At 32.6% G+C, this 25,103-nt stretch overlaps 2 protein-coding genes and 1 pseudogene across 4 annotated transcripts; all 3 read right to left on the bottom strand.

The window, feature by feature from the left end:
* Positions 1 to 28: 28 nt before the first annotated feature.
* Positions 29 to 4,908, bottom strand: LOC142643023 (double-stranded RNA-binding protein 4-like). 3 transcript variants are annotated; one of them, XM_075817548.1, is made up of 6 exons: positions 4,510 to 4,908; positions 4,301 to 4,362; positions 3,651 to 3,916; positions 2,564 to 2,774; positions 2,102 to 2,465; positions 29 to 354 (listed from the first exon to the last, which is right to left on the bottom strand). In XM_075817548.1, exons 2-6 carry the CDS (start codon positions 4,338 to 4,340, stop codon positions 261 to 263), a joined length of 975 nt encoding a protein of 324 aa, XP_075673663.1. In that variant the 5' UTR covers positions 4,341 to 4,362; positions 4,510 to 4,908; the 3' UTR covers positions 29 to 260. The 3 variants fall into 3 exon arrangements, with proteins under 3 accessions (XP_075673663.1, XP_075673662.1, XP_075673664.1); XM_075817547.1 differs by lacking the exon at positions 4,301 to 4,362 and having other exon boundaries at positions 4,510 to 4,813; XM_075817549.1 differs by lacking the exon at positions 4,510 to 4,908 and having other exon boundaries at positions 4,297 to 4,324.
* A 9,788-nt stretch (positions 4,909 to 14,696) lies between these two features.
* Positions 14,697 to 16,554, bottom strand: LOC142642059 (uncharacterized; annotated as a pseudogene).
* Positions 16,555 to 18,437: 1,883 nt separating this feature from the next.
* On the bottom strand, positions 18,438 to 23,142 carry LOC142643024 (double-stranded RNA-binding protein 4-like). The gene is made up of 5 exons (XM_075817550.1): positions 22,870 to 23,142; positions 22,010 to 22,275; positions 20,919 to 21,129; positions 20,457 to 20,820; positions 18,438 to 18,694 (listed from the first exon to the last, which is right to left on the bottom strand). The coding sequence occupies exons 1-5, from the start codon at positions 23,003 to 23,005 to the stop codon at positions 18,649 to 18,651; spliced, it is 1,023 nt and encodes a 340-aa protein (XP_075673665.1). The 5' UTR covers positions 23,006 to 23,142; the 3' UTR covers positions 18,438 to 18,648.
* Positions 23,143 to 25,103: the final 1,961 nt, after the last annotated feature.

Below are 25,103 nucleotides of genomic sequence, written 5' to 3'. Positions count from 1 at the left end.
TGATTGAAAAAAAAAATTGAGAGGCGTATATCATGAATAGCACTAACTTTACCACCTTCACATTTATTTTCCATACAGAAGTGATCTTGACACTAGGGAGCAGGAAAAAACAATATAATTCTTAATAACACTAGGACAAAAACAGGTAGGAATTATTGTCTTACAAAAACCCAAGATGAGAGTTTTGAGTTAGCCTAAGCCCTAAACTAAATACAGACACAATACATACACAACAGGCTAAACTAAATACACAAGATACATCACAAATGAGTCAGTTCATTCGTCGAGCCTACCGAACAAGGTGGGGCTTGAGTCATTGGGGCTTGAGCTACTGGCATTTCAGCAATTGAGGACCTGCAAATTAAACAACAGATTTACTTTCAATTATGCAATATAAACATCTATACAAGAGGCAGCATCATGCACAAAAAGATTTGTGATGCAAAAGGGCATGAAATGGGGAGAAAGAAAGACAAATGCATGCCAGCTTCAAGAGTTACTGAAGAAAAGTTTTAAAATGAGTGAGGAATTGGTGAACGTTGGCAGGACAAGAACTGATAGTAATTTGACAGAAATGTAAGATCAAGCTTTCTTTCTTATGTAAGTACCTAATTTATGACCTTAATGACCATCCAAAGGACAAAGATGTGTTAGTCTAATGAAACCATATACCTTGAAAATGTCATTTTTCCTCAGTAAGATACAAAAGGCTCATATTACTTTTATCTTTATGACTGATAAATAACAGCATGATGTGGAAATTTTTCCCGAAAGAAGTAGCAACAAGAAAACTACATAGATGCAATTAAAGTATTTAACCATAAAGCAACTTCAACTTGAGAATTTAGTTAAACTATCATTGTCTTGTGATTATTCATGGAAAACATAGTATCATTCTCTTTGCTTTATAAAAATACATAATTGTTATAGCTATGATCAAAATGAAGGATATGAAAACGCAAAAACCAAAAAGCACAAGAATAGTAAATTATCCTTGATTGTTTCTTTTGATATGTAAAATAAAATTGTGTTGTATAGAGTATAGTCAATCAATGGCCCATATCATTTCCTTCAAAATGAGTGGTCAATTTTAATGATTGCTAATATTTTTTAATATAAAAAAGTGCACCTAGGCGTGCTTTCAGCTTCTTCAAAAAGCACCATCAGACCTTGGAGCTCTGAGCTTTGAAGTTTAAGCATGCCTAGCACACTTTTTACAACACTGCAAACAATATGGATTAATATTATTAATAATTATTTTCCAATTAAATATGACAAGCCCCTGGTTCAGACTTCATAACATCAAAGAATATGACCCAGCAGCTCAACATTCAACAACAGCATTTAGTGGCAAAGGCACCAATACATCATATTATGGTCAGAGATTTAAAACCATGTGTGGTCAGGTGGCCGGAATACGTGTGAAGAGCATTAGCAAGGATGGGTTCTTAAGGTAAACTGGCAAGGAAAACATTTTCTTTTTTCTTCTCTACAGCTATTTTTTTTTAGAAAGAATTGAAACAATAACTCTCTATGATTGAATTAAGGGAGTAAAACAATAATTTTTCAAAGTGGGAGTGCAAATGAATAATAACCATGAGCAAAGGGTGCAGAAAGTAGTCCCCAGTAAATATACATTCAATGAGCAAGATATTTTTCAGAAAAAAGTATACTGTGCTTGATATTAATTTATGGAAGTGATTATTCTCCCATACTTTTCACCTATGTTCGAGAGCTGCCACTGCATTCTGCTAACAAGTTTGTTGATAACATGATTATTATAGCTGTCTTTTTTTTTTTTCAAAAAATATTGCAGGATTAAATGAAAAGATCTTTTGAAATCAGTAACTCCAATGATAGCTCCCAGAAAATTATTGTCAGCATACGGGTCAGATATAAACAAATCACAACATAAATGCACAGTTAGTTCAAAAACTATGAATTAATTTTAAAGGGGAGAATCATTTCTGAAAGTTTATTTCCATAGGCAAAGAAGAATTAATAAGTGCCCGAAGTAGTAATATTAACAAGAGAATGAAACCTACAGAAAATAAGACAAAAGAATCATGCCAGAAATGAAAAGAGAGAGGCTAAGACTTACTGAGCGTCAGACCGCACTTTCTTGTTAGCTTTGTTCTTATTCTTGCGGCGCTTCTTTGAGGAACTCGAACCTACACCTGAAGGCTCTGGTAAAACAGCAGGCACAAATTCAATTGGAAGATTGACTGCTTGAGATGAGGTTTGTGCACTGATCAGTTGTGTTGATAGTTCAGGTTTTGGTATTTTCTGTTCTTGGAGGACTTGTGCTCCTGAGGAGGCCCCTGGACTTGCAACTTGCACTTCAACACTCTGGGGTATGGCACTAATAGTGGCATGGCTTGCACTTTTCACTTTATGCAATGCAGCATAGAGTTTTTCTTTAGACTTTATTATCTCAGTAAGAATGGTTCCCGATCCAGAATTTCCTGCATTATATCCTCAATTAGTTAGCCACAAAGTTTAGAACACACGTGGCATAAATAGATTTAAAACAACTTCATATTAATCAGAAAGGAAAAGATACCCAAAAGAGATATAATAACAGCGCGTGCTGCCAATTGTTCAGCTTCTTTCTTGTTCCGACCATGGGTACCAGTATAGCATACACCATTAAAAACTGTAGTAGATATGAAAACTGGTAGCAACCCTTCTGGCTGAACTGTATTGAAAGTAGGCTTATCCAAATTCATCTTGAGAGCAAACTCGTTAAGTATAGCCTTGCAAAATACCGTATCCTAGAAAATAACCACAAAAAGGTTACTTAAAAAAAAAAAAAAAAGATATCGGTCAACCCTGGAAGGAACAATAAAACATCTAACATAAAATACGTCAAACATGCATAAATAAAAACCTATTTCTCAGCAAATTGAGCATATATAACATTTATAAGAACATTAACAATACACTTCATATCTGCATTCATCATTCATAATTCCTTACATTCACATCCCTAAACAATAAAGTGCAAGTTCCATAATTAGATGAGCTACAAATATAAAGTGACGTAATAATATTATTTCAACCCCTGCCATTCTTCTCACAAAGAAACTCATAAATCTCAATGCCTTTGGAAAAGGCATTGTGATACTAGGGAGAACATATATATATATATAGCTTAATAAGTGAAGTCTAATCTGGGGGGGGAAAAAAAATTCTTTCCTCCAACAATAACACACTTGTCAGCTTGTCATTTAGAAAACACATTCCTTATCAATAACCATACAAACATTAATATATAGTAACATAACATTTATCTAAGATGTTAACGTTAAAGCAAAATAACGTGCACATGGTTGTACCTTTAATATTACAATGCATGACAATGAATTTTTTTATAAGCATCTTCTAGCCTTATGATCTAGCTTGAATATTTATCATCTAGATTTAATTACTGATGGTCAAGATTAATCTACCTAGAAAAGATGCAACCTAAATATGTTCTAAACACTTAAAGTCACCAAATCTTTATTGTAATAGAAATGAAAAGATCATCTTCACAGAGCATCTTTCAGCCTCACAATCTAAGCTTCTTTCAACCTAAAAAATATAATCTCCTATCCTTTGCAAAAAGATAAAATTTATTACAAGTTTACAATCATGATGTAACAAACCTCATGAACGAGAGGACATCCTTCATCCCTTATCCTCTTTGATATGTGTTCCAATGCAATTTTGGCAACGTCTTGTTCGGCTGCTTTTTTATGTAAAAAAGTGTTTGGAGAGGTATAGGTCGCTCCATCCACTTCCACGGTTGACCTAAACCTTATTGCATTAAATGGTCCCTCACTCATAGTTTGATATACTGGTTGTGGAATGGCTGACCTTTGTGTGTATTCCTGTAGACGGTTCTTGTACATCAAGGGGGGGTCTGGGCGGCCTAAACAAATTCCATCCACACAAGTTTTAGAGAATACTTCTCTACAACTGCTAGCAAAACAAATTCAAGCTAAATATTGCTTATATTATAGATGAACACAAAGCCAAATACATATTAAAACGACAAACAAATGGATTAAACATGAGTCAACAATGAGAAACATTGCTTAATTACAATAAAAATAGAAGTGAACTAAATCTGCACAGCCATTTTACATACAGATCACATCCCATCTTCTGATATTTCAACTAATTTACTCCTATAAATTTTGAATATGCACAGCCATTTTACAAAAAAGACCACAACCCAAGTTCTGATTTTTTTTCTAACAAAATATAAAAATATGAATAAAGGTCACATCCCAAGTTCTGATTTCTTACTTGCCTTCTTCATCCACAGAGTCCACCAAATTGTAAAGATTCATTCATTATTTTGACACAGAGACCCTTTGGTTGCAAAATATATGAAACCCAAAAAAAAAAAAAAAAAAAACTCAGAATTTTAAGTACCAAGACAAGTACTATTTCTCAAAACCCAAAAAGGAAAAAGCATGAAAAAAATAAATAAAACCCAAAAAAAGTTAATATAGTTACGCGCAGAAGTAGAGGGAGGCTGAGGCTGAGGCTGAGGCTGAGGCTGAGGTTGAAGCTGAGGTTGAGGCTGAGGCTGAGGCTGGAGTGGAACTGAGAGCTGAGGCTGAGGAAAGGCAGTTGATCTCACTTCCACCATTTCAAAGGGCTGAGAGGAAGAAGAAGCCATTATCTATCTCACACAAAAGTAGTAGTGAGCTCAAAGGGTCTGTGACTGTGTGTTTGTTGTGTTCAGAGAACGCTTTTTCTAGGGTTCTGCTCCGTCGTTTAAAATTTCTTGCGTGATTTTGGGGTCGACGATTGAGATTTTGAGAACGCTTTTTATCCTTTTTATTAAGGAAAAATGCAAAAGCTACTAATTTTTTATTAAGGCCACATAAGCAAGAGCTTCAACTCAAAGTCAAAAAGAGTTCCAATCAATTTCATAATTTAATTCAAACAACGATTAAATTTAATTTCTTTTAAGAAAAAAATAAATAAATAATTTGAATTTATTGAATTGGGATTTTTTTTTTATATATGATGTGTCTCTAAAATTGAGAAATCAAATATACTTGCACTCAAAGTTTTGCACAATTTTTATCTTAAGCTCAAAGTTTTTGTGTTTGGATACACGTTTTGCGTTTTTTTTTTGTTTTTTTTCAATTGAGCACATCTTGCACGGTTCATTATTCATGAACAGCGCATCTTGCACTCAAAGTTTTGCACAATTTTTATCTTAAGCTCAAAGTTTTGCGTTTGGATACACGTTTTGCGTTTCTTGCGTTTTTTTGTTTTTTTTTTTTTCAGTTGAGCGCATCTTGCACTGTTCATTGTCCATGAACACTGCATTTAGGTATGTGAACAGTGAAAATTTTGTGAACAGTAACTTTTTTATTGTTTTCAATTTTAAACAAAATAAGCAGTATCCAAACAGACCCTAAAATTTTTTTTGTAAATGTGTGAGTTACTTTTTATGAGTTATGAAATTATGGTTAATGATATTACAAATTTGACTACATAAGTCTTGTAAATTTGTTTATAATCAAATATATAAAACTAAATTTTGACATGGCACAATATATATTCTTGCTACATCAATTTATAAGTTTTTTTTGTAATAAAAATTGTAGTGACTATAACATTTTCCTTTTATATTATATATGTAAAAGTTGATATAATAGTTTATAATATGTGTATTAGTATATAGTAGCATTTATAGTATTCCAATAATTTTGGTTCTATCCTTTTAAATGGCTATTAAATTTTTATTACTTAGATCATTTTGTTAAAAATATATATATTAAAAATAAATTGAGGCCTTTTTTTTTTTGAGAAACAAATTGAGGCCTTAATAGTAAAAGTTTTATAATTTATAGTGAAACATAGAAGAAGAAAAACACAGATTAGTGTATCATAAGACTAAATTCCCTTAAGCTGGTTTTTTTTCCCCCATTTTTCCTTCATTTTCCATTTTCACCTTTTCATCTCTCTCCCATTGATCTTTAATTCTTTATCCACCAAATGGCTCCATTTTAAAATTCTATTTTCCTATTAATAAATATTAAAAAAATTATGCTTTGGACATTCTTTGAACGCTTATTAAAATAAAATATTCAATTCACATTCAACTTAGTAAAATAAAAATAAAATCTTTAAAGCAATCATTATTTTCATAAATAATTTTATTAATTTTTTTATAGAATCCTACATAATAGGACAATATTTAACTAAAAGTTATAAAGTTATAATGTCAAAAACAATTAAAAACAAAAAGAAGCGTGTGCATGTACGCATATATGTGTACATAACATTGTTAATCTTGAATTTCTCTGATGAAAGAGTTGTAACCCATTTTTTTAAGGGGGCTAATTTTAATACTCATAATCTTGTCAAACTGGCTATTTTGTTCAAGTTTGAGGGAGTGATTCACATCTCTTTTGTACTTGATTCTTGTCCAAGTTTATAGGATAGAGAAAGGTTTGATTCCCCCTTTCTATAATTTGCTACCTTTTTTATTCCCCCTACCTTCTTTGAAATACTTTTATGCTATGTTTGAAAGTTTTGAGAAAGGGGAGAGTAGAGGGAAGGAGAATAGTGGAAAAGAGAGTAGAGGGGAATGGTTATCTTTCACCTTGTTTGGATGTTTTTAAAATTAAGTAAGGGAGAATGGAATAATTAGTCTTTTCATTTGTAATTTTGTTAATATAGTAAGGGCAAATTTGGTAATTCATTTGGTCAAGCATTTTTATTCTCTACTCTCTCTACAAATCTCTCCAATTTGGGGGAATTAAAAATGAGGAGTTAGAAGTAGTTCAAACCCCTCCAAAGCCCTCAAAATCATTCTCCCTCATTCCTTAAAAAATATTTAAACAAGGTAATTTAATTGCTCTCCCTCCCTCTACTCTACTCCCCGTCTTTTTCCCAACATCCAAACATAGCATTAGGGTTACCTTTTTTCTTCCCAACCCCCCCCCCCCCAAAAAAATAAAAAATGGTTGATGTCTAAGAACTTAACCAAACAGACTATTAGTTCGTGCTTAAGAACGGACTATTAGTTCATGCTTAAGAACTCAACCAAAGGGCTAGTTCATGTAAGGTCAATGAATATCTATGTATATGTAATTTTTTAATATTTCCATACTAGCCAACCGCAAACAAAGATCCTTAACCTTGTCCATACTTTCGTGCTCAAATACTTAGTTATAAGAAAAATAAAAATAAAAACAACAATAGCAACAACAAACAAATCAAATATAGAAGCGAATAAAGAGAAAAATAAATGAATAACTAATTCTGAATCGAGATTCAAATAGACTTGTGTTGAGAATTTAGCTTTTTATTTTTATATTAAATTAATGTCCATTTGGAATTTTAAGCTTAGGTTTAACTAGTCAATTAATGTGTAACCCCGTGCATATGCACGGATAAAATTAAAAATAATATACAATTTAAAATATACCTTATTTTAGAAGAGGTTTAAATTATACATTTCTGAAATATGTAATAGTTTCTCATTATATATATATATATATATATATATATATATATATATATATATATATATATATATATATATATATATATATATTAGAATTTACTTAGATTTAGACTTTTCAATTTTTGTACCCAATAATTAATTTGCCACAAAATTAAAAAATTAGATAGACACGTTGTCAAAATTGGATTCTGTAAGTGCACAATTACACCTGGACCCAAAGACAATCACGGGCTCAGGCCCAATGAGCCTTAAACAATAAAATTTGTAGAGTGTGGGCTTGAAACCTAGGTTAGAAGTACTGGGAGCTTGATAACAGGCTTTTATAAACAAATACAGGTAAATAAAGAACAATAATTGCAATGGATCTCCTTGAACTCGAGCCGAGGACTACTTCTTTAGTATTTCTCTTTCTTCCTTAAAGATTACAATTTCTTAATTTCTTTCTTAGCTACCGCCCCCTTTTTCTTTGGCCTTTACCCCCTTTTATACTTCCTTCCCTGATACTTTTTGAACAGTGACTAGAAATTTCCCCCTCACTGTTCAGGGGTCACCTCCCCATTAATGCGGCCAGGGAGGTAGGTGCAGAGCTTTTAATGCGGAGGTGGCAGCCTTTGCCCTTTTAACCTCTAGTCTTTCCAGAGTTGTGCCTTGACCTTTATAATGAAATCTTGAATTCTCTTGAATCTGTCCGAGGTGAAACTCTCCCTCGGCTGTATCCTCGGACCCTCAGCGTATGGGCCAACTCATAGAGTTTAATCCTGGAGTAGGTCGGCCCTCCATGTTACAGCCCAAAGGCCCATATGCCCACTTGGGTCCTTTTACTCCCCACAGATTCCAATTAAGATGTAATTTAGAATCTAATTGGATTTAGAAGATTACATGGATATGCCTAATTTACCAATCCTTGATCTAAGTTCAGATGTTACGTTATAGGATTTGGAAGGTATTAGACACCCAACTTGCCTGGTAAAACCAATCTTCTAGACTGTGGTGGCTAATGATCATATCACATCATTCAAACAGTTTATATCATATGAAACATGTGATTACAAGGTAAAACATCCAAGAACATGATGAAATCATATTATTGGCATGGTTAGATTGGATATTTGAAAGAGATAATGAATATGTATGTGATGTGACAAACCCTAATCTTAGAGCATATGAACATGTTATTTAAATTGGAAAACCTTAATATAAGAGCATGTGAACGGTTTATTTCAAATTGAAAATCCTAATTCATGCAAGACTATGAACATCCTAGATCTAACATACTAATATATGGACAAAAACATGTGAAAAACCTAAAAACTAAACATGCTTAGATCTAAAACATTAGGGCATACAAATAAAAGAAGGTTTAGAAACCTTACATGTATGCACAACACTCCTAAGCACTCCAAGTTAGAGAATACTTCCAGAGGGGTTTGTAAGCAAAAAGCTGGTAACTAGCTTAAGACCACGAGGTCCAAACTATACCTTTTAGTGAATTGAGATTAGGAGGTAAAAAACACCAAAGACACCTTATTACTACTAATTATAGAGAGAAAGAGAGAGAAAACTTAGTTTGCTAGGAAGCTTTGAAAGTTTCTTTATTTTATGGGATGCTTGGTGTGTTTTTGGACTTATGGTAGAGAGGGGGTATTTGTATTAGATGTGTGGGAGCTTGGGTTTAGTCTATAGACATTGTGGGATTTCTGGAAAATTAGGTTTTTTGAAGGAAAAATTAGGAATCAAGGTCAAACTAAGTGGGGAGTAAGTCGAACTAAAAAGGGAAGATAATTTGGATAATATGGTCCAAGTGCCGATCAACACTTGGTCTAGATCCTCCTAAATCTTTTCCTTTTCAGGGTTTGTCTGTTACCGTTTTCAATTGTGGTTTGATTCCCTCTAAATTTTAACTTTATTTTATGATTTTCTTGGCCCTCAAGGTCAGAAAATTAATTTCAAATATATATAATTAATTAATTACTTGTCTAATTAATCAATTTATGCTTATTTTGTTAGAAAATCAATCAATGCTTTGACTTTTGATTAAACTAGTCACGAACCCGTGCGGCGTGATAATTTTTTTTATAGTAGTGTTATTATTATTGATAATATTTTTCTATGTATTACTACTCAAGTTGCATTATTTATGTCTCTCTCTCTCTCTCTCTCTCTCTCTCTCTCTCTATATATATATATAGATACACACACACACACACACACACACACACACACGCACGTGTGTGTGTGTGTGTGTGTGTGTGTGTGACCAATATATTGCAAGATTCATGGTGACTAGAAGTTTTGATCATGGAATTAATTTTGTATTATTAGAGATTAGTATTTGGAATAGAAAGAGAAAATTTTTATTGTAGATTTTTTTTTTGAAACATAATTTCTACCACACTTGGTTGGCTAATTTGTACATTTCCAAGTCAATTGAGCACATTTTGCATGTTACATGTAGTTCTTCATTTCCCTCATCATTTGATTTGCATAACAGCCAATTGCGAGTCCATATTTTGCATTTTTGTCTCTTCTTTTTTTTTCTTTTTTTTTTCTTTTTTTTTTTTTTTTTTTTTTTACGTTGGTTAGAAGAAGGATTTCTTTTCTCACTTTAGTTTGATTTTGTACAAAATATTTGTGAGCTCCGACCCAAAATAGTGTTTGTTTTTTTTTCCAGCCCTAAAGCATTGATGAATGAGTTTTTCTTCATCCTTTTGAAGGAATAAAGGATTTTGGAGCAATCTAGTTAGATTGATGTGGTGAATAACTTTTATTTTTTTGGTTAGCCAATTGAAATGTTTGCAGTTATTTTTAAAAAATAGAAACACGTATTAAGAAATGTATGTACTAAAAAAAATTCAAGTGGTGACAAAACATGACAATAATCATATACTAAGGATGACACGTGAACATTATTATCATCATAATTGCAATATTGGATCCATGAACTCAAAGTTTTTTTTTTTTTTTTTATAATTTCAAATTATAACAATGACTTTAGAACTGTGCACAACTTCATTGTATAAAGTTAATAAAAAGAGAAAATATAGGACTACAATATTTTGTGTGACTGTTTTGGACAATTTTGGATGTGAAAGATTGTGATTAGTAGAGAAAAAGTGGAGAGTTCATGTGAAAGTAACATAAATCAGTTGTGAACTTAATTTTTTGTACCTCGTCTTTGAACATTAGAAAATATTTCGAGCAATAATTCTATAAGTAATTCATGTTGTACGCTCATTTCGTGATTGGTAGAGAGTATTTTTATGATATTTTTGGTTTGTATTTTTTGAAGTTGTTTAGAATTTTAATTTATAATGTTTTGCTTGTTTTATGGATGAGTGATTGCTTAAATTATTAGCAATTATTTTTTGCTTTTTTTTTTTTTTTTTTGCAAATAGAAGTCTTTCATATACCCTCCACTATAAAGCTTAAATCTTATTGTATTGGATATATATTTCAATTATAATTTACGTTTAATGTTCTCCTCCATAAAGTATATCATTATTTAGATGTTTTGATAAGTGGCGGCTCCAACAATTTTTCTTAGGGTGTTCCTTAAGAAGCATAAATTATACAATCTAACAAAAAGAGAAATTCATATATTGACAACAACAATAAAAAATACACAACTAAATAAAGTTTACAATTGTCTTTTATGAGTTTTCATATTTTGAAATTGTTGCATGATAGTCTCATTATCAATGCTACAAGTTCTTTCAATGTACACAACCAAACAATTATTCATCTACTGAATGTAGAACAAATTATGAAGCAAAATTTAATTTTCTTGGCATAAAAAAACTAAGGGTGTTCTCAAATTTTTATTTGTAGGGTAGACAAATAAAAAATTTAAATTATTATATATATAAAAAAATTTCCAGGTCAAGGTGGTCCTAGGACCACCCTGGCCTTAAGGTGGAGCTGCCCTGTCTTGATTTGAATTGATTTGTACGGCATAATTTTGATCTACCAACCTAGCCATATTTTAATTAATATTATAAGGTTTTCATTAGCAATCACATACTCCATGTATCTAAATAATCAACAAATGATGAGGGTAGCAAATAAATTAACATGTGTCTGTTACTTTCATTAATGGTAAAATAATAGTTGTGGAGCAACCGAATAGTTCTATATCTTTTGCATAACAAAGTAGTAAATTTTAGATTGAACATGTAACCTATTCAATAAATAGCTATTACTTTTATCTCGACAAACCTGCGCCATACAGCCACAACCTTGCTCTTCTGTTCTTTAAAGCAATGTAGAGAAGGTGAGAAGTAAATATGACCACAAGTTGATTCATTTTCTTTACTAGTATTACCTTGATAGGCTTTTAAATAAAGTAAACGGCAATGAGTATAACAAAAGTTCACTTGTAAGATGACAGTGCAAGCATTGAATATGGCAAAAAGAAATAGAATGAGAGCCGGCCAAACACAAACCATGCATAAGTTGTATCAATATATAAATAATTTATTAATAATTTTGAAATAGCTGAAACCGTTCATGCAACAAAAGGAAAGGCAAAACTTAAAGTTTGTAACCTTGAAAACAAAGGGTTTCACAAAGGGTTTTGGTTGAAAAGGCTTTGGGTTTGGGCTTTATGATGGAATTAAATTAAAAAGAAGTGGGTTCTATAGTGGAGATAGGGTTGAGATTTATTTTATATTTATTAGTATTTTAAAATTAATAAAAACTATTTTAAAATTGTTGGACAAATACAAAAAAGAAGATGAAAATGACATAGCTGTTGACGTGACTCAACATGAGCATACCAACATTAGATGAAAATTTGAGTTGATTATCGTCATGGAATTTAGGATAGGAGCCATCAAGGAATCGACTAAACATTTTTGCTACCTTAATCTTGATGGCGTCAACCATTGAGAAGTGGGGGAGTTTTATGTTTTTGGTAGGAAAGGGGAGTTTTATTTATTTATGTAGGGAGTACAAAAACGAATGGCATCGTTTCATGAGGCACTCTCTGCAAGTCCTTATTTGCCTTATGATCAATAAAAATTATTAACCTTTTCAAAAAATTAGAAGAGCCTTTGAACACATGCTTGATAATTACGGAATACTAGTATTTGAGCACGCGCTCACGCATGTGCTAAAAGGCTCTTTTATTTATTTATTTTTTCTATAAATATTGATAATTTTCATCCATTATAATTTGAGTTACTGCAATTTATAATAACAAAAATACCAAGGCATGTGATGAAAAAATCATTTCACCAACAAATGCATAACACTTATTACACTCACAATTTTTCGATCACAAAAATACCTAGGTGTATGATGAAAAAATTATTTCACCCACAAACACATAACACTCACCACACCCACAAACGCACGTTTGTGGGTGAAATAGTTTTTTCATCACGCTCGTAGGTATTTTTGTGATTGGCAAATGTAGTAATCCTAAATTATAATTGATGTAAATTATAAACCTTAACAAAAAAAAAAAAAAAAAGCTTCACATGCGTGCTTAGAGGCTAGTGTATAATAAAATGTGTGTCAATGATGAATCCAAATAAAAGTGAAGTTACTTCAATCACAACTACAAACAACAGCTCTTTAAGATATATGCCAAATTAAGCTTGGGAGCCCAATTCGACACCAACTCAAAGAGAGCTAGTGGCAGCCAGTTTGTTCCACGACCCACTAAGAAAGAGTGTATTTAATATACTACCCACGGTTTAAAAATCCATACTGATCCAAATGGTTCAACTGGAAACTGAACTCAAAACCATAATCGGTTTGGTAAAAACTGAGAAAACCAAATATTGAACTATGAAAACTTTCGGTTCAACAGGTAAAAACTAGAAATTGAACCTATTTATGTTCTTTGACCATTCCGGTTTTTGAAATCATGATACTACCAAAAGTTGATGCACGTGGGATATCCAACTATAAGTCATGAAATATTACGGTAAATTACTCAAAATGGTTGTTTTCTCTTCTTTTTTTAAACTGTAATTGAAAAAAAAAAATTACAAAGCATTATTAGAGACTTCAACAATTGAGAGAGATGAAGAAGACTTGTGAAAAATGGATATGAGTAGACAAGTAAGTGATTTTTTTTTTTTTTTTTTAACGGAGTTTAGAATGCTGGCATGAAGATGAAATTTTGAATTGATTATTGTCATGAGAATTTAGGCATTGTTTTTAAAACCAAGCTAAACCGTCCAATTGAGAACTGGTTTGATAAAAACCAAGAAAATCAAAAGTTAAACCATAAAAACCGTTAGTAACTCCAATTAAATTAACTAATTGCCAAGGACCTTGTAACTAAATTGGACCTTCTCATGCATAAAATGCTTGGAGTCTAGGAAGAAAAAGGTTCGAGATGCGGGATTAACAGCATATTGTAACTATCTCAAAAAATAATAATAATAATAATTTCTCAACTTAATTAATTAGTCGAGTTTCATGCAATGTCCAATAAAAGACAACCTCACCACCAAATTAAAGAGTATGTAGTGGAAAATAAATAAACATGACGATATGGTAATGCTGAGAAAAATGCAGGAAAAAACTCCAACATAACGTAGGTCACCACCCTGACAGAGTCCACTGAACTAAAATTGAGATTACAAGTACAAGAAATCTTACACAATCCCAAATATTTACCTACTGTAGAATCTACTAATATTAGCCCAATTCCCACCTTGTTGGACTTTGATTCACAGCAGACTTCTTCAGCGTTCATGGATCTCCTATCGAATGTAGCAAACTTCAAGGTGCACGAATCTCCTTCTTTTTTTGGAACTCACAGGTTCAACAAGTGTAAGTTAGAGTTTTCTCTCTCAGCTATCTTTGAGCTTATTTTGATTGTGTTTTCAATTGATACTACCTGAACACCTTCTGGATCTAGCCTAAGACTTGCTAGCCCAAGACTAAAAATACAATTAATCAAAGTTTTGGATATGAATTGACAACACCTAATAATTTTGGACCTAAAAAATTTTACACATTTTTTCTTACAAATTAATAATCTGAAGTTTCGATGAACTAAAATAGTATTGTAGACCAAAGTTTTTACCTAAGAAATAATGCTTAATAATACAAACTAATTAAAAATTTGACATTAATATAAAGAAATATTTTCATGCAGATTGCCAGATTGTTTAACAAAAACAACAAAATAAAATCTCATCGAATTTAACATTCCATTAAAATGAAGTAAATATACAAATTCTGATTCTGCTTCAACTTCTTTTATGTTCCCAAGTCTCAAGATTCTACAACTTGTACAAGTTTACTATGCGAACCACAACTCTCTCTCAACATTCCTTGCTGCCTGCTCTGTTCTCCATGATTTGACCATCGATTCTGATTTGGAATATTTGGACAAGGAAGCAGACAACTTCTTCAATATCCTTGTATTCGTACCTACGCTGAAAACATTAGTCTTAGATTGCCAGTTTGACCATTAAAAAGTAAATAACCACTTCCAACAAATATACATACACCTTATAGATTGACTGGCAAAGTCTTAATAAGTAATTCTTGAAGTGCTTTATCTGTTGGATTTGCAGATAGCAAGTCAAACAACGTGGATGTAGTGGTTGTATTTGCTCAAAAACCCTTGTCAACCATTATCTTAATTAATTCCATAACCTTTGCTGTCTTATTCTGTTGTAGCAACCCTTGGATGATTGAGTTATATGTTCGATCATTAGGAGAGAAATGGTTCCCATCCATTTTCTCTAGCAGCTCGCTTCATCAAGTAGCCCCTCTTTGCAAAACCCTTTGATCATTATATTGTAAGTCCGAACATTAGTTTGCAATCCTTTTGCAACAACACTACAAAAGATTTCTCTTGTAGCTGTAAGTTCCCCAGTATTGCACATACCATCAATCAAGATGTTGTAAAACACAATATTGTGGTCCAACTTTTTGTCTTCCATCTCTTGAAACAATGTCATCGCATCCCCAATTTTTTTGTTCTCACAAAGGCCATCCAACAAGATACCATAGGTTTGGGGATCTGGAAGTTGGCCACATGCCTGCATCTTATGAAATAGGTCAAGTGCAGCCTGGGGTCTCTCCACTCGACAAAACCCACCTATAAGAGTGTTATAAGTCACAATGTTGGGAGCCACTCCCTTGTTGGACATTTCATCAAAGAGACTCCTTGCTTCATCAATTCTTTTATTTTTGCAAAATCCATTGATTAATATGTTATAGCTAAACACATCAGGTGAACAACCCCTCTCATCCATCATATTAAATGTTTTGACTGCATCATCCATTTTGCTTTGCAAACAATAACCATCAATTAGAGAATTGTAAGTGATTGTGTCAGGCATGATTCCTTTTTCAATCATCACATCAAAAACTATTTTTGCCTCTGTCAGCATTCCCTCTTTGCAAATTGTGTCCACCATTATATTGAAGGTATACACATCTGGCATGATCTTCCTTTGCACCATCTCATTCAACAGAGTACAAACCACTCTCCATTGTCTGAAATTGCATAGGCCTTGAATTAAGGAATTGTAAGTGAAAAGGTTCGGCTGAATGTCATTACTCATCATTTCAAGTAAAAGGCTCAAAGCCTCAGTCACCAATCTATCCTTACATAAACTATCAATGATTGTGCTATACGCTGTTGAATCAAGCTCATAATTCCCTTCTTCCATCTTCCTAAGCAACCTAAAAACCATACTTGTTTGTCCAATCTTACACAAACCATTTAGTATTGTTCCACAAGTAATTGCATCAGGCTTATACCCATTCTTCTCCATTTCTTCTACCAACCTCACAGCTCCAGCAATGTTACGTTGAAGACAGAGCCCCTTGACAAGGGTGTTTAGAGTAACAGAGTTTGGGTGATAACCAAGTTTCAAAATTGTGGCCAAGATAGAAAACCCAAAATCTAGACGATTCAAATGGCAGAAGCAGTTAATCAAAATAGTAAGAGTATAAACATCAGGAGAGATACCAAATGATTCGATTCGTTTAATTAGAGAAATGACTACTGGGTAATGCTTCGTTCTTGCAATGGCACCCAACATGCGATTAAAATCGTCAATGGAAGGCAAAGGGCGCATGTGAACCATTGTATCAAACAGGTCTAAGGCATAATCAACATTCCTAAAGCTTCTAGATCTGCACTGATCTCTAACACGATTTCAAGAATTGATCTTGATTGTGATTGTGATTCGGGTTTTTTTAAGCACTAGCAATACTAGTAGCAGCAGCAGCAGTAAGAGTAGAATAACAATAAGAACGAAAACAAGTGTGGAAAGTACGAAGCAACGTACCCATTTTCCTGAAGATCCAGCAAACAATTTGGCAGCCGAAATCAGAATGAAACGATAGAGTTTGACAATTGAGAGAGAGAGAGAGAGAGAGAGAATCGGTTCAGGTTGGTCAGTTTTGAGGGCAATTTACTGGAACTAAGCCACTGATTAGTCATCTCATAGTGAGAGAGCATAAAAAAACTGGGGAAGGAGGCGGCTGAAATGTGGTATTACAACGCTTGCCTTTGAATTAAAACACCGGTATAGCTTTAGGTCTTTATTGTCATAAATGAAAATTACATGCAATGTCAATAGAATATAAATTACAACGCTTTAGTTCTAGATGCAATTTTAAAAAAAAAAAACCTTGCACAGCTTTGTTTCCTAATTAGATTTGAAAAGAAAATACAAAGGATAATTGCATAGGTAAGACCTATCTTATCATACAATAATGATAAAGACGTCAAAATGAAAAAAACAAATAAGTAACTTTATGCACAAGTTGTTAACATAATGAAAAGAAATTGCTGACAAGCTCGCACAGACGAATTAGGCATAAAAGAAAAAAATTGATGGCATGTTTAGTAAAGATGAACAAGAAATAAAAGCATGTAATACAATCTAATTTAAGATGCATGAACCATCAACTAAATCATATGAAAATGTATGAGCATGTGAGAATATGATTATGCAATCGCAAGTCCTAGATGCTTTCTATACACGATGAATGAACATATTTCAAATGCATTTACAAAATCTTGAACTTGAATAACTTTTTTTTTTTTTTTTGAGAAAAAGGAAAATGCATTTAAATTAAGAAACACGGGCTAAATTAGCCTGGAGTACAAAAAAAGACTGGAACGGAACATCCTCCATCCAAACTAAAAAACTTGGCACATGAACAACAAACCGAGCCAGACAATAAGCTATCTTATTGCCTTTTTTCTTAACCATTACCAGCAGTATGCATGGATCTATCTAGATAACATGTGGACAGAAACTAAATAATGAAAAAAAAAAACAATTTTTTTATTTATTAGTTTTACGTGATCTAAAATTAGAAAATTTAACAAACGATGCATGAACCTGTTATCCTTTGTGTTAAATGCATGTTTGAAGCAAATCTACATCATATGGTTATCATAGGTATACAAATCAATGAATCTAACTAAGATATGAATAAAAATGACTGAATGACAAAAATATAATTTAAACTCTTTTAGTTTGGTGCATTGTCATTTTAGTTCCCTGGGTCCATAATAAGTCATTTCATCCGTTAGTTGTAACAATAGCCTAATCAACTTCTCCTCTTCTATTAATTCTAAGCCACTCTTCCCACCCTAACAAAAGCCAAGCAATTCATGGGTCCTAAAATTGCAATGCCAAGGAGCGATAACTCTTGGGAAGGATCCCTGAAAAGAATGAGTTTGTATACAAAGGCTTCATGTATTTGTTTTATTGGGAAATTTTAATCAAACCCAAAAATATTTTTGATTGACCAGAAAAAGTGTAAAATTGGAAAATCTTTTACAGCCTTTCTTTCCATTTGTCTTTAACATTTATCTGACAGTGGTTACCAATGTCTAGACTTGTGTATATCATAGTGGTGGAAAAAAAAATTGAGAGGCGTATATCATGAATAGCACTACTTTACCACCTTCACATTTATTTTCCCTACAGAAGTGATCTTGACACTAGGGAGCAGGAAAAAACAATATAATTCTTAATAAAACTAGGACAAAAACAGGGAGGAATTATTGTCTTACAAAAACCCAAGATGAGAGTTTTGAGTCAGCCTAAAGCCCTAAACTAAATACAGACACAATACATACACAACAAGCTAAACTAAATCCACAAGATACATCACAAATGAGCCAGTTCATTCGTGGAGCCTACCGAATAAGGCGGGGCTTAAGTCATCGGGGCTTGAGCTACTGGCATTTCAGAAATTGAGGACCTGCAAATTAAACAACAGATTTACTTTCAATTATGCAATATAAACATCTATACAAGAACAGCATCATGCACAAAAAGATTTGTGATGCAAAAGGGCATGAAATGGGGAGAAAGAAAGACAAATGCCTGCCAGCTTCAAGAGTTACTGAAGAAAAGTTTTAAAATGAGTGAGGAATTGGTGAACATTTGCAGGACAAGAACTGATAGTAATTTGACAGAAATGTAAGATCAAGCTTTCTTTCTTATGTAAGTATCTAATTTATGACCTTAATGATCATCCAAAGGACAAAGATGTGTTAGTCTAATGAAACCATATACCTTGAAAATGTCATTTTTCCTCAGTAAGATACAAAAGGATTATATTACTTTTATCTTTATGACTAATAAATAACAGCATGATGTGGAAATTTTTCCCGAAAGAAGTAGCAACAAGAAAATTACATAGATCCAATTAAAGTATTTAACCATAAAGCAACTTCAACTTGAGAATTTAGTTAAACTATCATTGTCTTGTGATTATTAATGGAAAACATAGTATCATTCTCTTTGCTTTATAAAAATACATAATTGTTATAGCTATGATCAAAATGAAGTATATGAAAACGCAAAAACCAAAAAGCACAAGAATAGTAAATTATCCTTGATTGTTTCTTTTGATATGTAAACAAAAAATTGTGTTGTATAGAATCTTAAGAATAGTGATTTTATAGTCAATGGCCCATATCATTTCCTTCAAAATGAGTGGTTAATTTTAATGATTGCTAATATTTTTTAATATAAAAAAGTGCACCTAGGCGTGCTTTCAGCTTCTTCAAAAAGCACCATCAGACCTTGGAGCTCTGAGCTTTGAAGTTTAAGCATGCCTAGCACACTTTTTACAACACTGCAAACAATATGGATTAATATTATTAATAATTATTTTCCAATTAAATATGACAATGCCCCTGGTTCAGACTTCATAACATCAAAGAATATGACCCAGCAGCTCAACATTCAACGACAGCATTTAGTGGCAAAGGCACCGATACATCATATTATGGTCAGAGGTTTAAAACCATGTGTGGTCAGGTGGCTGGAATACGTGTGAAGAGCATTAGCACGGATGGGTTCTTAAGGTAAACTGGCAAGGAAAACATTTTCTTTTTTCTTCTCTACAGCTATTTATTTTAGAAAGAATTGAAACAATAACTCTCTATGATGGAATTAAGGGAGTAAAACAATAATTTTTCAAAGTGGGAGTGCAAATGAATAATAACCATGAGCAAAGGGTGCAGAAAGTAGTCACCAGTAAATATAAATTCAATGAGCAGGATATTTTTCAGAAAAAAGTATACTGTGCTTGATATTAATTTATGGAAGTGATTATTCTCCCATGCTTTTCACCTATGTTCGAGAGCTGCCACTGCATTCTGCTAACAAGTTTGTTGATAACATGATTATTATAGCTGTCTATTTTTTTTTTCATAAAATATTGCAGGATTAAATGAAAAGATCTTTTGAAATCAGTAACTCCAATGATACCTCCCAGAAAATTATTGTCAGCATACAGGGTCAGATATAAACAAATCACAACATAAATGCACAGTTAGTTCAAAAATTATAAATTAATTTTAAAGGGGAGAATCATTTCTGAAGGTTTATTTCCATAGGCAAAGAAGAATTAATAAGTGCCCGAATTAGTAATATTAACAAGAGAATGAAACCTACAGCAAATAAGACAAAAGAATCATGCCAGAAATGAAAAGAGAGAGGCTAAGACTTACTGAGCGTCAGACCACACTTTCTTGTTAGCTTTGTTCTTATTCTTGCGGCGCTTCTTTGAGGAACTTGAACCTACACCTGAAGGCTCTGGTAAAACAGCAGGCACAAATTCAATTGGAAGACTGACTGCTTGAGATGAGGTTTGTGCACTGATCAGTTGTGTTGATGGTTCAGGTTTTGGTATTTTCTGTTCTTGGAGGGGATGTGTTCCTGAGGAGGCCCCTGGACTTGCTACTTGCACTTCAACACTCTGGGGTATGGCATTAATAGTGGCATGGCTTGCACTTTTCACTTTATGCAATGCAGCATAGAGTTTTTCTTTAGACTTTATTATCTCAAAAAGAATGGTTCCCGATCCAGAATTTCCTGCATTATATCCTCAATTAGTTAGCCACAAAGTTTAGAACACACGTGGCATAAATAGATTTAAAACAACTTCATATTAATCAAAAAGGAAAAGATACCCAAAAGAGATATAATAACAGCGCGTGCTGCCAATTGTTCAGCTTCTTTCTTGTTCCGACCATGGGTACCAGTATAGCATACACCATTAAAAACTGAAGTAGATATGAAATCTGGTAGCAACCCTTCTGGCTGAACTGTATTGAAAGTAGGCTTATCCAAATTCATCTTGAGAGCAAACTCGTTAAGTATAGCCTTGCAAAATACCGTATCCTAGAAAATAACCACAAAAAGGTTACTTAAAAAGGAAAAAAAAAAAAGATATCGGTCAACCCTTGAAGGAACAATAGAACATCTAACATAAAATATGTCAAACATGCATAAATAAAAGCCTATTTCTCAACAAATTGAGCATATATAACATTTATAAGAACATTAACAATACACTTCATATCTGCATTCATCATTCATAATTCCTTACATTCACATGCCTAAACAATAAAGTGCAAGTTCCATAATTAGATGAGTTACAAATATAAAGTGATTTAATGATATTATTTCAACCCCTGCCATTCTTCTCACAAAGAAACTCATAAATCTCAATGCCTTTGGAAAAGGCATTGTGATACTAGGGAGAACATATATATATATAGCTTAATAAGTGAAGTCTAATCTGGGGGGGAAAAAATCCCTTTTCTCCAACAATAACACACTTGTCAGCTTGTCATTTAGAAAACACGTTCCTTATCAATAACCATACAAACATTAATATATAGTAACATAACATTTATCTAAGATGTTAACGTTAAAGCAAAATAACGTGCACATGGTTGTACCTTTAATATTACAATGCAACTATGACAATGAATTTTTTTATAAGCATCTTTTAGCCTTATGATCTAGCTTGAATATTTATCATCTAGATTTAATTACTGATGGTCAAGATTAATCTACCAAGAAAAGATGCAACCTAAATATGTTCTAATGACTTAAAGTCAACAAATGTTTATTGTAATAGAAATGAAAAGATCATCTTCACAGAGCATCTTTCAGCCTCACAATCTAAGGTTCTTTCAACCTAAAAAAATATAATCTCCTATCCTTTGCAAAAAGATAAAATATATTACAAGCTTACAATCATGATGTAACAAACCTCATGAACAAGAGGACATCCTTCATCCCTTATCCTCTTTGATATGTGTTCCAGCGCAATTTTGGCAACATCTTGTTCGGCTGCTTTTTTATGTAAAAAAGTGTTTGGAGAGGTATAGGTCGCTCCATCCACTTCCACGGTTGACCTAAACCTTAGTGCATTAAATGGTCCCTCACTCATAGTTTGATATATTGGTTGTGGAATGGCTGACCTTTGTGTGTATTCCTGTAGACGGTTCTTGTACATCAAGGGGGGGTCTGGACAGCCTAAACAAATTCCATCAACACAAGTTTTAGAGAATCCTTCTCTACAACTGCTAGCAAAACAAATTCAAGCTAAATATTGCTTATATTATGGATGAACACGAAGCCACATACATGTTAAAACGACAAACAAATGGATTAAACATGAGTCAACAATGAGAAACATTGCTTAATTACAATAAAAATAGAAGTGAACTAAATCTGCACAGCCATTTTACATACAGATCACATCCCATCTTCTGATTTTTCAACTAATTTACTCCTATAAATTTTGAATATGCACAGCCATTTTACAAAAAAGACCACAACCCAAGTTCTGATATTTTTTTTCTAACAAAATATAAAAATATGAATAAAGGTCACATCCCAAGTTCTGATTTCTTATTTACCCTTTCTTAATCCACAGAGTCCACCAAATTGTAAAGCTTCATACATTATTTTGACAGAGAGACCCTTTGGTTGCAAAATATATGAAACCCAAAAAAAAAAAAAAAAAGCTCAGAATTTTAAGTACCAAGACAAGGACTATTTATCAAAACCCAAAAAGGAAAACGCATGAAATAAATAAATAAAACCCAAAAAAGTTAACATAGTTACGCGCAGAAGCAGAGGGAGGCTGAAGCTGAGGTTGAGGCTGAGGCTGAGGCTGAAGTGGAACTGAGAGCTGAGGCAGAGGAAAGGCAGTTGATCTCACTTCCACCATTTTCAAGGGCTGAGAGAACGAAGAACCCATTATCTATCTCACACAAAAGTAGTAGTGAGCTCAAAGGGTCTGTGACTGTATGTTTGTTGTGTTCAGAGAAATGAGATGAGAGGACGAAGAACCCATTATTATTGTTTTTTTCATTTTCAGTTGAGCGCATCTTGCACTCAAAGTTTCGCACAATTTTTATCTTAAGCTCAAAGTTTTGCGTTTGGAAATTTTGGCTGGGTTTGGATACCACGTCCGCGTCTGCGTCTGCGTCGGTAAGCTTTCCGCGTGCACTAGCGCTGGTCTTTAAAAAAAAAATAAAAAGAAAACGCGGAAAGCTTAACGACGCAGACGCAGACGCAGACGCAGACGTCCTATCTAAACCCAGTAAATTTTTTATTGTTTTTAATTTTTAGTTTTTAGCAAAATAAATGGTGTCTATACTTTTTATGAGTTGTGAAATTATGATTTATAATATTACAAATTTGACTGCATAAGTCTTGTAAATTAGTTTATAATCGAATATATAAAACTAAATTTTGACATGGCACAATACATATTCTTGCCACGTAAGTTTTATTTTAACAAAAATTGTAGTGACTATAATATTTTCCTTTTATATTATATATGTAAAAGTTGATATAATAGTTTATCATATGTGTATTAGTTTATAGTAGCATTTATAGTATTCCAATAATTTTGGTTCTCTCCTTTTCAATGGCTATTAAATTTTTATTACTTAGATCATTTTGTTAAAAATATATATATTAAAAATAAATTGAGGCCTTTTTTTTTTTTTGAGAAACAAATTGGGGCCTTAATAGTAAAAGTTTTATAATTTATAGTGAAACGTAGAAGAAGAAAAAAACACAGATTAGTGTATGATAAGACTAAATTCCCTTAAGCTGGTTTGTTTTTTCCATTTTTCCTTCATTTTCCATTTTCACCTTTTCATCTCTCTCCCATTGATCTTCAATTCTTTATCCACCAAATGGCTCCATTTTAAAATTCTATTTTCCTATTAATAAATATTAAAAAAATTATGCTTTGGACATTCTTTGAACTCTTATTAAAATAAAATATTCAATTCACATTCAACTTAGTAAAATAAAAATAAAATCTTTAAAGCAATCATTATTTTCATAAATAATTTTAATAATTTTTTTATAGAATCCTACATAATAGGAAAATATTTAACTAAAAGTTAAAATGTTAAAAAAAATTAAAAACAAAAAGAAGTGTGTGCACGTACGCATACATGTGTACATAACATTGTTAATCTTGAATTTGTCCGATGAGAGAGTTGTAACCCATTTTTTTAGGGTGGCTAATTTTAATACTCATAATATTGTCAAACTGGCTATTTTGTTCAAGTTTGAGGGAGTGATTCACATCTCTTTTGTACTTGATTCTTGCCCAAGTTTATAGGATAGAGAAAGGTTTGATTCCCCCTTTCTATAATTTGCTACATTTTTTATTCCCCTACCTTTTTTGAAATACTTTTATGCTATGTTTGGAAGTTTTGAGAAAGAGGAGAGTAGAGGAAAGGAGAATAGGGAAAAAGAGAGTAGAGGGGAATGGTTATCCTCCACCTTGTTTGGATGTTTTTAAAATTAAGTAAGGGGGAAAGGAATAATTAATCTTTTTATTTGTAATTTTGTTAATATAGTAAGGGCAAATTTGGTAATTCATTTGGTTAAGCATTTTTATTCTCTACTCTCTCTCCAAATCTCTCCAATTTTGGGGAATTAAAAATGAGGGGTTAGAAGTAGTTCAAACCCCTCCAAAGCCCTCAAATTCATTCCCCCTCCTTCCTTAAAAAACATCCAAACAAGGTAATTTAATTGTTTTCCCTCCCTCTACTCTACTCCCCCTCCTTTTCCCAACATCCAAACATAGCATTACCTTCCCCCCCCCCCCCAAAAAAAAAAAAAGGTCCATGCCTAAGAACTCAGCCAAACGGCTAGTTCATGTAAGGTCAATGAATATCTATGTATATGTAATTTTTTCATATTTCCATACTAGCTAGCCGCAAACAAAGATCCTTAACCTTGTCCACACTCTCGTGCTCAAGAACTTAGTTAAAAGAAAAATAAAAATAAAAACAACAATAGCAACAACAAACAAATCAAATAAAGAA

This window comes from Castanea sativa, chromosome 7, assembly GCF_040712315.1.
Source record: "Castanea sativa cultivar Marrone di Chiusa Pesio chromosome 7, ASM4071231v1".
Taxonomy (NCBI): Eukaryota; Viridiplantae; Streptophyta; class Magnoliopsida; order Fagales; family Fagaceae; genus Castanea; species Castanea sativa.
The sequence above is the reverse complement of the archived record's forward strand: the minus strand, read 5'-3'. Positions and strand labels throughout refer to the sequence as shown.